We start from the raw sequence: 16,444 nt of genomic DNA on the forward strand, positions 1-16,444 counted from the left end.
CACCATGGCAGCAGTCTGCTGATGAAGACATACCCATCCAACTGCCAGCCAACCTCTAATAAACAGGTCCTACTCTTAAATTAGTCAGGACGTGAGGCAAATCCATTGTTTCACATTTCTCAACCTCAAAAAGATCTGCCCCATTCCCTACCTGCCCCTGAGTAATGTCCAGCTTTTTAAGTTTATCTATATTGTGAATAACACTCATCACAATTAAACACGATGCACAAGTTTGAAAATGACTACTTGTGATATTAGTTGGTGGATGCTTAATTTAAACAATTAAAGTAATGGGCAGAGAAAGGAATGTATCATCAACATACTAAGTAGCTATCCATTTGCTAATATCATCAATAACCTGAATGAACCTTGGCAATTTGGTTTAAAAAAAGTTCTGATTTCTGATGCCACTTAATTATTCCTTTCAGTTGCTTGAAGAGAATCATAGCTAGTTATTTAAATTGTCATATCTCAGTATTTGTAAGAACAATTTGCCATCCTTCAGCATAAAGTTTTTTTTGGTTTTTCATAGTTATTAAATGGACTGTCTGATGAGAAAATCCGCTGGCAAGAAACAATTCAGAACCTGAACCACATGATCAATAATGTAGCTGGGGATGTGCTAATCGCAGGAGGATATGTGGCTTATCTGGGACCTTTCACGGTAAGTAGTACAAAACCATTCAGTTCACTTCAAATAAAGCTTGTCTGTTAGCCCAGTAAGTGGGCTAACATTTCTTAGTGTCACTCCAGCCAAGCATATTGCATAGGATACTTCCCTCACCATTGTAATTTCTTATACCAATGGGGCATTAAAGGAGCTCTTCCATTATTCACCTTATGTAGTCTATACAACATAAATCTCAATTTCACAATATAATTATTTTTTAAATCACCTTAACAATAGGTTCATGATATAAGCAGAATGTGCCATGGGATTTTGGAGGGAATCAGGATTCAAGATTTTTATCTCCTTTTTGGAGTGCACAAGTTTGCTTAACTTGAAATTCTAATGGGTTTGGGCATAATCTCATCAAGTTTTAAGAGTCACTGAAGAAATGTATTATCACAGCTTAGAAACTCCCAGTATTATTATTGTATTAGCCCATTTGGATTGACCTTTTACTACTGCATTTGTTAACATGCTGTAAACTAACTTTCAGGGAGAATACCGTGCAGCAATGAATGAGGAATGGCTGAGAGAATTTGTTGTGCTTGGTCTTCCGCACACAAAAGAATCCAATCTGATTTCAACATTGGGAGATGCTGTGAAGATACGATCCTGGCAGGTAGGTCATCCTCATCCATTTTAATTTAACAACAGTTTGATTAGTTGGAAATTCCAGAGGTAACTGGTTAAAGTTACTTTATTGATAATTTAGTGAGATACTTAAATGGCATGCAAATTGGTGCTGCAAGAAAACATAGGAAAGTATCCCATGTTGCACCTCTAGCCCAGACGATTAGCTGGAAACACCAGGATATATTACTCTGTTTCACTTTGAGAAGAAGTCAAAGAATGAGACATTCTAGACTCTGCTCACTTGAGAATCCCAAGCAGTACAGGGGGTTTAATTTTAGGTGGGAAGAAGACATGGAAGATATTTTGACTTTGTGTGACAATGTAAAATATGCATCATCAGTTTTACCACCAGTTAAACACCTTTGCACTGAAGGCTACAGAAGTGGAAATTGGGAAAGGTATTTAATGTGTTGGGGAAGGGGAGGCAGCTCTTGTCATGTCCCTTGTATGATAGGGTTAGACAGGGTCGACTCAGGAAGAATATTCCCAGTGGTGGGAGAGTCCAGAACTAGGGGTCATAGTTTGAGGATAAGGGGTAAAATCTTTTAGGACTGAGGTGAGGAGAAATCTCTTCACCCAGAGGGTGGTGAATGTATGAAATTCACTACCACAGAATGTAGTTGAGGCCAAAATGTTGTCTGATTTCAAGAAGAAACAAAATATAGCTCTTGGGGCTAAAGGGATCAAGGATAGGAGTGGCACATAAGAACATAAGAAATAGGAGCAGGAGTAGGCCATCTAGCACCTCGAGCCTGCCCCGCCATTCAATAAGATCATGGCTGATCTGTTGTGTCTCAGTTCCACATTCCCACCCTCTCCCCATAACCCTTAATCCCCTTGCCTATCAAAAACATATCAACCCACATCTTAAAAATATTTAGCGAGGCAGCCTCCACCACTTCAACGGGCAGAGAATTCCAGAGATTCACCACCCTTTGAGTGAAGAAGTTCCTCCTCAACTCCGTTCTAAACTGCCCCCCTTTATCTTGAGGCTGTGCCCTCTAGTCCTACTGTCCTTTCTGAGCGGGAAGAGCCTCTCCACCTCTATCCTATCCATCTCATTCATCATCTTATACATCTCAATGAGATCTCCCCTCATTCTTCTAAACTCTAATGAGTACAAGCCTAGTTTATTCAGCCTCTCCTCATAGCTCAACCCCCTCAACTCAGGTATCAGCCTAGTAAACCTCCTCTGCACTCCCTCCAAGGCCAAAATATCCTTGCGTAAGTGCAGCGACCAAAACTGCACACAGTACTCCAGCTGCGGCCTCACCAGTGCCCTGTACAGTTGCAGCAAGACCTCCCTACTTTTATATTCAATCCCCCTCGCTATGAAGGCCAGCATCCCATTCGCCTGCTGCACCTGTAGGCTGGGTTTTTGCGACTCATGCATGGTAGCACAGTGGTTAGCAATGCTGCTTCACAGCTCTAGGGACCTGGGTTCAATTCCTGGTTTGGGTCACTGTCTGTGCGGAGTTTGCACATTCTCCTCGTGTTTGCGTGGGTTTCCTCCATGTGCTCCAGTTTCCTCCTGCAGTCCAAAGATGTGCAGGTTAGGTTGATTGGCCATACTAAAATTGCCCCTTATTGTCCTGAGATGAGTAGGTTAAAGGGATTAGTGAGTAAAATACTTAGGGATATGGGGGTAGGGCCTAGGTGAGATTGTGGCTGGTGCAGACTCAATGGGTTGAATGGCCTCTTTCTGCGCTGTAGAGGTTCTGTGATTCTATGATATGGGAGAAAGGGGGAATCAGGACATTGAATTTGATGATCAGCTGTGATCAAGATAAATGGTGGACCAGGGCCGAATGGTCTACTGTTGCTTCTAGTTTCTATGTTTCTATCTTCCAAAGTAAACATTATGGGGCTTTCATTAACCAATGACCTGGCAAAATAATCTATGGCCAATATTGTTCAGTCAAAAAATAAATCTGCAAATATAACAACCCACAGACTGAGTATAAAGGGGTTCTGTTGGGATAGTATTATGCATAGGGCACTATCTTACCAAAAAAATGGCAGAATTGTTTCTGACGAGAAAACTGGCATGTTTCTCTCCAGAGAAACTGGTTGGTTTTCCCTTCAGAACTCATGGCACTCTGCCAAAAAAAAAACAAGGAGACGTGTTTCATGCTGTCATCCAGGGGCCGGGGCCTAACCAGGCTGGCAAAACTTGTCTGCTCAGAGATGGGGGCACCTTCTAGAGATGGCCGTTAAAAGAATAAACCTCCACACCAACCCCACTCGCCATCCCCAATCAGAGACAACCATTTTCTTCCGTAACTCCCCACCCACCCCCAATCATCAGTACCTCTCTCCCCCTTCCTCACTCTGATCACCAGCACTTTCTTCCCTCTCTCCCCTCAACCCCCACCCACCACGACCACAGTCAGACCTGGATCCTCCAAAAGCTGATAAAACCCAGCTGCTCAGAGATCAGGGCACCCTTTAAAGATGATCCTTTAAAGAATAAGCCTCCTTCTCCAGCTCATCACAGAAGTCTCAGGGACCTCCCACCCCCACCCCTGATTGGAATTGATAATTCCCTATCCTCCTCCATGCCCCCTGCAACCCCCTCCTGCCGATCACCAGCACTTTCTCCCCCCCACAGTTGAAGTCAACACCTCTCCACCCCACCCCCAGCTGCTGGCATTAACTCTTTTATTGTAAATGGGGTAACTAACCACCAAGTTAATTCAGTGGGCTAAAAATTTAGCAGAACCAAAACAAGGCAGGCATCACCTACAGTAATGTTACCAATAGAATGGAACTTTGTGCCTTGTATTGTCAGGTGCGTGGTTGAAGACATCATGACATAATGAAACCTACAGCTATTTCTGAATTAGTGCCATCAGTGTAGGGGATTGTCATGACAACAAGTGTGGCTAGCAAGGCCAGCATATATTGTCCACCCCTCATGGCTCATCTTCTCAAGCAACACACTTACATCCTAAAAATAATTATTGGTATTTGGAGCTCCTGTCTATATTTTGTTCTCTGGCATTTCCATGCTGGAGTCTCAGGTGTTAAAAGCAAGCTCAATCAATGATTACCCTGGAACTTCCTTTCACAGTGTATTTTGTGGGGGAGGTGTGAAGATGTGATTGTCCCGGATAATGTGAGGCAGAGAGAAAATTTGCATTGACTTGGTATCTGTCTCATTCTCAGGCAGCTGCTTAGTGATTTACAGCCAATGACATACTTTGAGGTTTCGTCATTTATTGTTATCCAGAAAAATGCAACAACTAATTTCCACTTGGTGAGATTTCACAAAGATCAATGAGATGATGACAAGTTCATCTCCCTTTGATGTTGGTTGTGGCTAAAGATTGACCAGCCTACTGGATTCTAGGGTTTGTCCCAGCTGCTTAAGTTAGGCATCAATAGCTGGAGCTGCATAAAATTCTGGGTATCACACTAACAATGGGTATTTTGTGATCAGATAACTCTGTGGAACCCAGCAACAGAAGAATAGTCAAATGATCGGCTGGAGGTTAGTCTCCAAAGGTGGGAGCAGTTTTTTAGGTTGTGCATGAAACTGCTTTCAATATAGTGAAGTTTTATCTGATGAACTTCTGTTTTTGAAAGTGCTTTGACCAATGTTTCTATCTTCAAGCTCTCCTTGAATCCTTATTATCTTCTTGTAGTTCATTTCAGCTTGCTCTTGTTTCTTGCTCATGTGACAACTACAACCACAAACTTCATATTCCGAAACTGTGTTGGTGTTGCTACTGAAGTTATAAGTGGTTAACTTAGAAAGAGGAGGAGGCTATTCAATCCCTTAAAAATGTTCAGCCATCAGTTGGATCATGGCTGATCTGTCCTCAACTTCATTTTAATAGTTTTCACCCTTGAAAATTTCAATTCCCCAGGCATTAACAATCTTCTTGGGTAGAATTCTAAATTTCCATAAACCTCTGTATGAAAAATTGCTTCCAGATTTCACCCCTGAATGGCCTAACTCCATTTCTAATATTATGCTTCTTGTTCTTGTTTAAGTGTTACTTACTGTCATTTCCACTGTTTCACAGATTGCAGGTCTTCCCAAAGATGCATTGTCAGTGGAGAATGGAGTAATCACACAGTATTCTCAACGGTGGCCATTATTTATTGATCCACAAGGTCAAGCAAATAAATGGATAAAAAATTTGGTAAGGGTAATCGATGTAAACATGAGAGAACATTCCCAAAGAACGACTTGGCTCTTCAGACTCTGTAGTAGAGACTAATTAGCTTCAAAGACTATAAGATATGAACCATATTATAGTAAGATCCTTAGCTGTGATACTGTCCAGAATGAGTTGACAATCAAAGGTAACGTATTTGCAAGTTCACAACATCCATAAACAGTGGTTCATTCTCACTGCCAGTTGTACAAGCTTGGAATATCCTTTCTTAACGGTATTAAAGATGTGATTTACTAGTGCCTCTATTGATAATGTACAGCCTAGTGTAGTGTTGAGACTTGTAAAACAGGAATGCACATGTTTCAATCCCTGGCTATTGGTGTCTCAGCTGAGCTAGTAGAATTGGTCTTATAATTCCTGTATTGTGGAGAAAACTATCTACCAATTTTGATTCACTTAATTGCAGTGTACTAGGAGACTTCCTGCCCATCACCATCCATCCCCCCTCTCCCCACCAGCTGCACGCAAATCAGTAACCCCTACATCCCCCACCCCATGCACAGACATTGGGATACCTCTCCCCCAGCACCACAGTCATCAGAAATTCCCCCTGGTGATCAACCCCCCTCCCACCCCTTTCCCCCAATCAGTCGCAGAGTTCAACCCTTCCCTCCCTATTTTCCCGAACTCCTCCACTTCTGGAGTTCCCTCCCTCCCAGCCCAATCACCACCCCTTCTGCAGAGCTCCCTCTCTCCTATCCTTTCTGCAGAGTTCTCTCCCTCCCATCCCAATCACCACACTGGCAGAATTCCCTTCCTACTGCCTGCTGATTGCCATCCTGGCAGAGTTCCCTCACTCCTTGATCACCCCTGGCATAGTTCCCCCCTTTCCTTCCCACCCAGGCTGAAATCCCCCCTTTCCGTCCCATTCTGGCAGAGTCCCATCCTTCCCTCCCACCCCGGCAGATTTGCCCCCTTTCCCTGCCACCCCGACAGATTTCCCCCCCTTTCTCTCCCACCCTGACAGAGTTCTCCCCTTCCTCCCACCCTGGCAGAGTTCCCACTCTTTCCCCCACACCCCCCCCAACCCTGTCTTGGCTCCACCTCACAGGTTCTGTCCTGACTCAGGCCCCATACCCTTGGCACTGCCCCAGCACAATTATTGTGCCTGGTGGGCAGTGCCAGGGTGCCTAGATATTTGCCTCCCACCCAATCATACTACCTCGACTTGCCGAAAGTTGGAAAGGGCAAGACTGTAAGATTGCGCTCTCTCTGCTTGAAGGTACAAATGAAAAATGGCAAATCTAGGGAAGTATCAGAGGGAAGCTGGTATCTATGTAACTGTACTAATTGTGGGCCAATGTCTCTAGGAAAATAGGGGAGAAAATTGAGCAGGAAATATTATAAATGCACATCTAATCATATTATATGTACAACTAAACTTGTATATCGTTTGGCAGCACTTATAGAGAATGAAGCAAGACTTAACATTTGACATCAACGACCTTTCGTTTTGAGTTCTGATGAAAAGTCACAGATCTGGAACATTGAGGGGGACATTATGGGGCCTGCAAGAGAAGGAAATATGATGGGGGGGTAACTTAGTTGGTTAGGAACTGAAATTTCACTTTCCTGCTGGCAGTTTCAAATTTGGTGATTAAGTGAGTGGAGTGTTTGTGGCAGGCCAAGCCTCACACCACCCCATGCCCTATGGCATCAATACTCATGATATTAAATCTTGTGGTAACTATGTCCTACCTTCAGGATAAAGTCAGCAGCACATGAGAATCTTGTGGCACCTAGTTCATATTTGTTTAAAGATGGCATACATTACCTGGCTTTGTGCAGTTGTGTCTGAGGTCAGCAATTTTCCTTGCTGAACAATCTACTGCCAACTCATTCCCACCAGGCTCCTGCCCTGGCAGCAAGTGAATATTACCCTGGAAACTTTCCTTTAGAGCTTGCTTGGATGAGGTCTGCCTTGTTTGCCAGTCAGGAGTGCAAAACACCTAATGTGCAGCATGTCAACATTGTCATTGGATGTCGATAAATAATTGTAAATCCTAACTTACAATAGCCATCTCAGGACTCGTCTGACTAAAATTTTAAAGTAGACTTGGTAATCACAGTGAAAGATTTGATATTTACAAGATTACCAGAAATTTCCCTTGTGCAGTAATGCCCATTGGCATTAACTTTACCAAAGATGTAGCAGAACACCAATTACACAAAGTTGTGGCAGTGAAGCTGAACAACCCCAAAGAAATTCACAACTACTGGATCAATTTTATTCTCTGGTGGCAAAATGTATATCCAACACCTGTCCCAAAAAATTGCCTCTTGGCATATGTTAGAGCATCAAAGACCCATCGATCTAAAACGTTTGAACCAAAAATGTTAGAATCACTGGGAAAACTTATTAGGAAAGAGTAGTCAATGTAGAACACATCCCACTGAAATAGTTTGTTTTACTCCCAGCTGTAGTTTGACACACTGGGCCTTTTTATACTCCAAGACACTCTCATGATTGATGAGGGTAGGGCAATGGATGTTGTCTACATGGACTTCAGTAAGGCCTTTGACAAGGTCCCTCATGGCAGACTGGTGCAGAAGTTGAAGTCGCATGGGATCAGAGGTGAGCTGGCAAGGTGGATACAAAACTGGCTCGGTCATAGAAGACAGAGGGTAACACTGGAAGGGTACATTTCTGAATGGACGGCTGTGACAAGTGGTGTTCCTCAAGGATCAGTGCTGTTTGTAATATATATAAATGATTTGGAGGAAAATGTAACTGGTTTGATTAATAAGTTTGCAGACGACACAAAGGTTGGTGGGCTTGCAGATAGCGATGAGGAACAGTAGAGGCTACAGCAGGATATAGATCAGTTGGAGACTTGGGCAGAGAAATGGCAGATGGAGTTTCATTCAGACAAATGTGAGGTAATGCATTTTGGAAGGTCTAATGCAGAAAGGAAATGTACGGTAAATGGCAGAACCCTTAAGAATACTGATAGGCAAAAGGATCTGGGTGCACAGATATACAGGTCACTGAAAGTAGCAATGCAGGTGGAGAAGGTAGTCGAGAAGGCATATGGTATGCTTACCTTCATTGGCCAGGGCATTGAGTTTAAAAATTGGCAAGTCATGTTGCAGCTTGATACAACCTTAGTTAGGCTCCACTTGGAATAGTGTTCAATTCTGGCCACCACACTACCAGAAGGATGTGGAGGCTTTGGAGAGCGTACAGAAAAGATTTACCACGATGTTGCCTGGTATGAAGGGCATTAATTATGAGGAGAGTTTGGAGAAACTTGGTTTGTTCTCACTGGAACGACGGAGGTTGGGGGGCAACCTAATAGAAGTCTACAAGATTATGAGAGGCATGAACAGAGTGGATAGTCGGAAGCTTTTTCCCAGTGTGGAAGAGTCAATTTCTAAGGGGCATAGGTTTAAAATGTGAGGGTCAAGGTTTAAAGGAAATGTACGAGGCAGATTTTTTACACAGCGAGTAGTGAGTGCCTGGAACTCGTTGCCAGGGGAGGTAATGGAAACCGGTACGATAGTGACTTTTAAGGGGCATCTTGACAAATACATGAATAGGATGGGAGTAGAAGGATATGGAGCCTGGAAGGGTAGGGGGTTTTAATTAAGTAGGGCAGCATCGTCGGTGCAGGCTTGGAGGGCCAAAGGGCCTGTCCCTGTGCTGTAATTTTCTTTGTTCTTTGACTTCCAAACCAAAATTACCAACAACTCTGCAAGAAGTTCAACAGTATGCTTTGTGTCAGGAATGAAAATTTCTTAATACAGACCATAGAAAGCTGTAAAGTCTTGGTCTGCACAAAATATATACTATTCTGTATATATACTATATATTCTGATCTAAACCTCACCTTTATCGAGTTGGACTGAGCAAAATTACCCTGCTCCCCGGATACCCCCCACTAGTTCCAATCGATGATCCATCATTTAAAAAAAGTACAGTGCCACAATTGGTCACATGAGCCCAAAACAATCAAGAACAAATGTTGGTGGAATACAGCAAACCTCCTGCCTCCAGGAAACTGTCCAATTTGACTCATCTTCTTTTTCACTTTAGGAAAGGGATCAAGGATTAGATGTTTTCAAGATAACTGACCGTGATTTCCTGCGGAGTTTGGAGAATGCCATCCGTTTTGGGAAGCCATGTCTGATGGAGAACGTTGGGGAGGAGCTGGATCCAGCCCTGGAACCTGTACTGTTGAAAATGGTACGAACAAATCAGCAGACACACACTGGTGAGAATGTTCCTATTGCATGGTCCCAGCATAATGGGTCTTACTTGCAAGTCACAAAGTCGTGCAGCACAGCTATTGGCTGCCAATTCATAATTAATACAATCGTGGGATGTCTCCAGTCAATTTGTCAACAATACCACAAGTTTAACAGTGATACTCAGTTGCACCAACTTGTTAACCTCTAGACAGAACGTTTTCGTGATTTGAACTGGACAATTAAAATAGTATTTTTAAGGAAAATTATATTTATTGCCACAGATGCAGTGAGCTGCTTGCACCAGATCTCTGAAACACACGCAGCATTGAGTTTATAATCTAATACGTTATGCATATTTGTCATGTCAGTACAGATGTCCCAGTTTTTTTTAAAATTAGTTGACATGGTACCTCGTAATGTTTCTTGTGCAGCTGGCCACATACATGTTGGCCCATTTAAGTTCTGGAGCATATGTAATCATATAAATAAAAGTCTAACATTCTGCCCACTGAAATTATTTAAGAACATAAGAAGTAGGAGCAGGAGTAGGCCATCTAGCCCTTCGAGCCTGCCCCGCCATTCAATAAGATCATGGCTGAGCTGAAGTGGCTCAGTTCCACTTTCCCGCTTTCTCCCCATAACCCTTAACTCCTTTGCCTACCAAAAACCTATCTACCCGTGTCTAAAATATATTTAGCGAGGTAGCCTCCACCACTTCAACAGGCAGAGAATTCCAGAGATTCACCACCCTTTGAATGAAGAAGTTCCTCCTCAACTCCATTCTAAGCTGCCCCCTGCTCCTTATCTTGAGGCTGTGCCCTTTAGACCTGCTGTCCTTTCTGAGCGGGAAGAATCTCCCTACCTCTACCCTATCCATCCCCTTCATTATCTTATACGTCTCTATAAGATCCCCCCTCATCCTTCTAAACTCCAACGAGTACAAACCCAGTCTATTCAGCCTCTCTTCATAGTCCAACTCCCTCATCTCCGGTATCAGCCTAGTGAACCTCCTCTGCACTCCCTCTAAGGTCAAAATATCCTCGCGCAAGTGCGGCAACCAAAACTGCACACAGTACTCCAGCTGCGGCCTCACCAGTGCCCTGTACAGTTGCAACAAGATCTCCCTGCTTTTATATTCAATCCCCCTCGCTATGAAGGCCAGCATCCCATTTGCCTTCTTGATCACCTGCTGCACCTGCAGGCTGGGTTTTTGCGACTCATGCACAAGGACCCCCAGGTCCCTCTGCACCATAGCGTGCTGCAGCTTTTCGCCCTTTAAATAGTAATCCCTCCTACTATTATTCCTGCCAAAGTGGATAACCTCACACTTGCTAACATTGCACTCCATCTGCCAGGTTCTCGCCCACTCACTTAGCCTATCTAGATCCCTCTGCAGACTTTCCACACCCTCCGCACAATTTGCTTTTCCACTTATCTTTGTGTCATCAGCAAATTTCGTCACCCTACACTCAGCCCCCTCCTCCAGATCATCTATATAAATGGTAAATAGTTGAGGCCCCAGCACCGATCCCTGGGGCACTCCACTAGTCACCAACCGCCAATCAGAATAGCACCCACTGATACCAACTCTCTGCCTCCTATTAGACAACCAATCCTCTATCCATGCTAACACCTTACCCCCAACTCCATGCCCCCTAACCTTGTGAAGCAACCTTTTGTGCGGCACCTTATCAAATGCCTTCTGAAAATCAAGAAACACCACATCCACCGGTTCCCCTCTGTCTACCGCACTAGTCACATCCTCATAGAATTCCAATAAATTCGTCAGCCACAACTTCCCCTTAATGAATCCGTGCTGCGTCTGCTCTATCAAACAATTCCTCTCAAGGTGCCTCGCTATTTCTTCTTTGATGACGGATTCAAGCATTTTTCCCACAACAGACATTAAACTAACCGGCCTATAATTCCCTGCCTTTTGCATGCTACCCTTTTTAAACAGCGGCGTAACATTAGCCGTTTTCCAATCTTCCGGCACTTCTCCGGAATCCAGCGAGGTTTGGAAAATAATCACTAAGGCATCTACTATCACCTCTGCCATTTCCTTCAGAACCCTGGGATGCATTCCATCCGGTCCTGGGGACTTGTCCACCATCAGTCCCGCTAGTCGATTAAGCACTACCTTTCTAGTGACAGTGATCGCATTCAGGCCCTCAACTCCTACCATCCTTCTATCTTTAATACCCGGCAAACTATTCGCGTCCTCCTCCGTGAAGACCGAGGCAAAAAACTTATTTAAGGCCTCAGCCATTTCCTCATCCCCACCACTAAATCCCCCCTCTCATCCTCTAAGGGTCCAACATTCACCCTAGCCAGCCTCCTCCTCTTTATATATTTATAAAAACTCTTACTGTCCTTTTTTATATTTAGTGCTAGTTTAGCTTCACAGTCTACCCTTCCTTTCTTTATCATCTTCTTCGTCAATCTTTGTTGATTTTTAAACCTCTCCCAATCTTCTACTCGCCCACTACTTTTAGCCACTCTAAACGCATCAGCTTTTAATTTAGTACTTTCCTTTAATTCCTTCGATAACCACGGCTGATTATCCCTTCTCCTACGATCCTTCTTTACCAGTGGAATAAATTTCTGCTGAGTACCGAAAAAGATCTCCTTAAAGATCCTCCACTGTTCCTCAGCAGTCCTACCGACCAATCTGCACCCCCAATCTACATTTGCCAATTCCTCTCTTATCCTATCGTACTCCCCTCTGTTCAAACAGAGGGCACAGGTCCGGGACCCTACTTTCTCATCCTCCATCTGCATCAAAAACTGAACCATATAATGATCGCTCGTCCCAAGAGGATCCCTCACAACAAGGTCCCTAATTCTACCTGCCTCGTTATACAACACCAGATCTAAGATAGCTCGCTCCCTTGTCGGTTCCATCACACACTGTTCGAGGAAACTATCCCGGCAGCATTCCAAGAACTCTTCCTCAAGCCCACCACGTCCGACATGGGTCAACCAATCAATATGTAGATTGAAATCCCCCATAATTATCGCCATCCCATTTCTGCACGCATCATTTATTTGCTTGTTTATAGCCCACCCCACCTCCAAGTTATTATTTGGGGGCCTATAGACCACACCCACCAACGTCTTCCTCCCCTTACTGTTCCTTATCTCCACCCACAACGATTCCACTTTCTGCTCTTTGGAGCCTATATCTTCCCTTACTACTGCCCTGATATCCTTAATCAGCAGAGCTACCCCTCCCCCTTTTTCCTCCCGTCTATCCTTCATTAACCGTTCATTACCAAACAAAAAAGATACAATGTTGGTGCCCAATCAATGTGAAGTCTGCAAAGTTAATATTCTAGTTTCATATAATAAACTGGCTGATCCTGTTCATCTCTTTGAAACTGTACATCCAATTTTTACTTCCATTGTAATTGTAAATGTCTTTCATACTGTGGGGTCTATTCCTTTTAAGAAACATATTTGGCAGCCACGTAGTCTCACCTCGCTTCAGTGAGAGGTTGTTATGATTGCTTTGTTGCAATCTCAATTACACCTTCAGGGAACCCAGTTGCATTCTGCCACTCACCAGCAATAGCTTTATACTAGATGTCTTGGATACATTTGTTGCAATGAAGAACTATGTCAACTAAAACCGAAATTTAAATTGAATAAACATGTGAACAGCTACTTATGTGTAAAATATTTGGTCTAAGTCTCATCAAAGCATTTTATTCTGCTTTTCAGACATTCAAACAGCAGGGCAGTACTGTCATAAAGCTGGGAGATTCCATAATACCTTATCATGATGACTTTAAAATGTACATCACCACCAAGCTACCTAATCCTCACTACACTCCTGAGATATCAACAAGGGTCACTCTCATCAACTTCACACTATCTCCAAGGTGATTAACTTGGTCTTTCTCACATCGGTGATGTTGCTGTGCTTGAATGCATGTGAAACATCATTGTAATTCCAACTGCTGAAAAGGAAATTGGCTTCCACTCTGATGCAAACACAGTTACGTCACTTTTGTGCGGTCACAACCTGCTTTCTGAAATGATCTGCTTTTAGGCTACCGGCCATTCAGCCTCTCCTGTCATTGCTCCCTCCTGCTGCCTGTTCCCTCCTGCTGATCTTTATCTCCCATTTCCTGCCCCCAAATGCTGCTCTCTCCCTCCTGCTCCCACTATTCATTCCTCCACTGTCCATTCCCTCCAGCTTGTCCCTCCCCTCCCTGTTCCTTTCTACTTCCCCCCCTCCTGCTTGCCCTCTCTTCCCACTGCCTTTTGCTTCTCACATTCCCCTTCCCCACTCCTTCATGCCTCCTCCTTCCATTTTGCCACACCTCACCATCTTTTCCTCCAATCCCTCCTCTCAAATAATTTGAGACTGAATGGCAATCAGCATTAAATTATGATTACTGATACACACGATGATTATGGATAGAATATTATTGGCATGTTGTGGGTCTTATATGAGGACCAAATATTGGTCAACAGCCTGTGTGGGCAGAACATTGGAAGGTATTTTACCGGCAGCAACCAATTAAGAGATCACCACTGAGCCTGTAATCTAATGAAGGATGGCAGCCTGCCCCTCCAAGCTGACACCCATTCAGAGGCAGCAAGGAGGGGGACAGGATTTTGGAAGGGCTGGTAAGAAATCACCTGGATACTGTCACTTTAAGAAAATTCATACTTTCAACCACTAATCTGATTTGTGTTATTGATAGGAGGTGGTCATTCAGCTCCTTCTCTGCATCTGTAGGAAGCAGCCTTGGATCCCTTATTTCTCACATCAGTAAAAAATTCAGTTGGTAGCTTTCTGTTTTGTGTATAATAAGAACATAAGAAATAGGAGCAGAAGTAGGCCATCTAGCCCTTTGAGCCTGCCCCGCCATTCAATAAGATCATGGCTGATCTGAAGTAGATCGGTTCCACTTTTCCGCTTTCTCCCCATAACCTTTAATTCCCTTGTCTATCAGAAACCTATCTACCCGTGACTTAAATGTGTTTAACGAGGTAGCCTCCACCACATCAATGGGCAGAGAATTCCAGAGATTCACCACCCTTTGCGTGAAGAAGTTCCTCCTCAACTCCGTTCTAAACTGCCACCCCCCCTTATTTTGAGGCTGTGCCCTCTCGTCCTGTTTTCCGTTCTAAGCGGAAAGAATCTCTCTACCTCTACCCTATCTAGCCCCTTCATTATCTTGTAAATCTCTATAAGATCTCCCCTCAGCCTTCTAAACTCTAACGGGTACAGGCCCAGTCTATTCAATCTCTCCTCATAAGCTAACCCCCTCATCTCCGGTATCAGCCTAGTGAACCTTCTCTGTACTCCAAGGCCAGTATATCCTTTCGCAAATGAGGGGACCAAAACTGCCCACAGTACTCCAGTTGCAGCCTCACCAGTGCCCTGTACAGTTGCAGCAAGACCTCCCTGTTTTTATATTCTATCCCCCTCGCTATAAAGGCCAACACCCCATTCGCCTTCTTGATCCCCTGCTGCACCTGCAGACTGAGTTTTTGCAATTCGTGCACAAGGACCCCCCAGGTCCCTCTGCTGCGTGCTGCAGCTTTTCACCCTTTAAATAATAATCCCCCCTACTATTATTTCTACCAAAGTGGATAACCTCACATTTGCTATCGCTATACTCCATCTGCCAGGTCCTCGCCCACTCACTCAGCCTATCCAGATCTCTCTGCAGACTTTCCGCCCCTCCACACAATTTGCTTTTCCACTCACTTCGTGTCATCAGCAAATTTTGTTATCCTACACTCAGCCCCCTCTCCAGATTGTCTGTGTAAATGGTAAACAGTTGAGGCCCCAGCACCGATCCCTGCGGCACTCCACTACTCACCAACTGCCAACTGGAAAAGCACCCATTGATTCCAACTCTCTGCTTCCTGTTAGGTAACCAATCCACGCTAACACTTTACCCCCAACTCCATGCACCCTAACCTTCTGCAGCAACCTTTTGTGAGGCACCTTATCGAACGCCTTCTGGAAATTATTAATTGGTTAAAAAGTTTGAGTTCTGTCTTTCGGCTCCATCAAGCATGAAGGGAAAAAACAAGCTGGAAATCACTGACATTGCGGTTTGGATTTTCTGGTCCCACTGCTGTGAACGGAAACTTGGCTGAGTGCCAAATTCTCCATTCTTGCTGGCAGCCATTGTGGGACATGTGAGATCACAGAATTTCAGCCTCAGTTTCTGGCGTGTCATTTTTTAACTTAATTTGTCATTTTTTTATGAAATGGTAAAACTAAGAGTCAAGCAATTTCTTCAAAATGAAAATAATTGTGTTTTTGATTCCATTTCTCGAAGTGTAAATGAAGAACATTACTAGACTTTAAGTACAATAAGAATAATAGTCTGAATTTAATTAGAAGATCATTGGAGTTTAGCTTGGAACTTGTAACTTGTACCTTAATACCACAGTGGACTGGAAGATCAACTCCTGGGTCGTGTGGTGGCACAGGAACGTCCTGATTTGGAAGAAGCCAAAAATCAGTTGATCATCAGCAATGCTAAAATGAGGAATGAACTGAAAGAAATAGAAGATCAGATACTTTTGCGTCTGAGTACCTCTGAAGGCAATCCTGTGGACGATGTAGAGTTAATCAAAGTCCTAGAGGCATCTAAAGTTAAAGCAGGAGAAATCAAGGTTAGTATCTGTTTTTCAGTATTTTAAGAAGTGAACATTTTCAACTGTCCTTGAACAAAATATGATAAATATTAATGCTTCTACACATATATGTACACATGCGTAGCATGCA

General features: G+C 43.7%; 1 protein-coding gene across 1 annotated transcript in view; it reads left to right on the top strand.

The window, feature by feature from the left end:
* The window catches only part of dnah1 (dynein, axonemal, heavy chain 1), a 537,372-nt gene that overhangs the window by 412,503 nt on the left and 108,425 nt on the right, over positions 1 to 16,444 (top strand). The window contains exons 59-64 of the mRNA XM_080184401.1: positions 533 to 664; positions 1,164 to 1,289; positions 5,335 to 5,454; positions 9,527 to 9,676; positions 13,405 to 13,565; positions 16,107 to 16,332. Coding sequence (XP_080040527.1) covers positions 533 to 664; positions 1,164 to 1,289; positions 5,335 to 5,454; positions 9,527 to 9,676; positions 13,405 to 13,565; positions 16,107 to 16,332 — 915 coding nt within the window. The remainder of the gene's footprint in view (positions 1 to 532; positions 665 to 1,163; positions 1,290 to 5,334; positions 5,455 to 9,526; positions 9,677 to 13,404; positions 13,566 to 16,106; positions 16,333 to 16,444) is intronic.

Source organism: Carcharhinus amblyrhynchos, chromosome 3 (genome assembly GCF_965287045.1).
Source record: "Carcharhinus amblyrhynchos chromosome 3, sCarAmb.v2.hapA, whole genome shotgun sequence".
Classification (NCBI taxonomy): domain Eukaryota; kingdom Metazoa; phylum Chordata; class Chondrichthyes; order Carcharhiniformes; family Carcharhinidae; genus Carcharhinus; species Carcharhinus amblyrhynchos.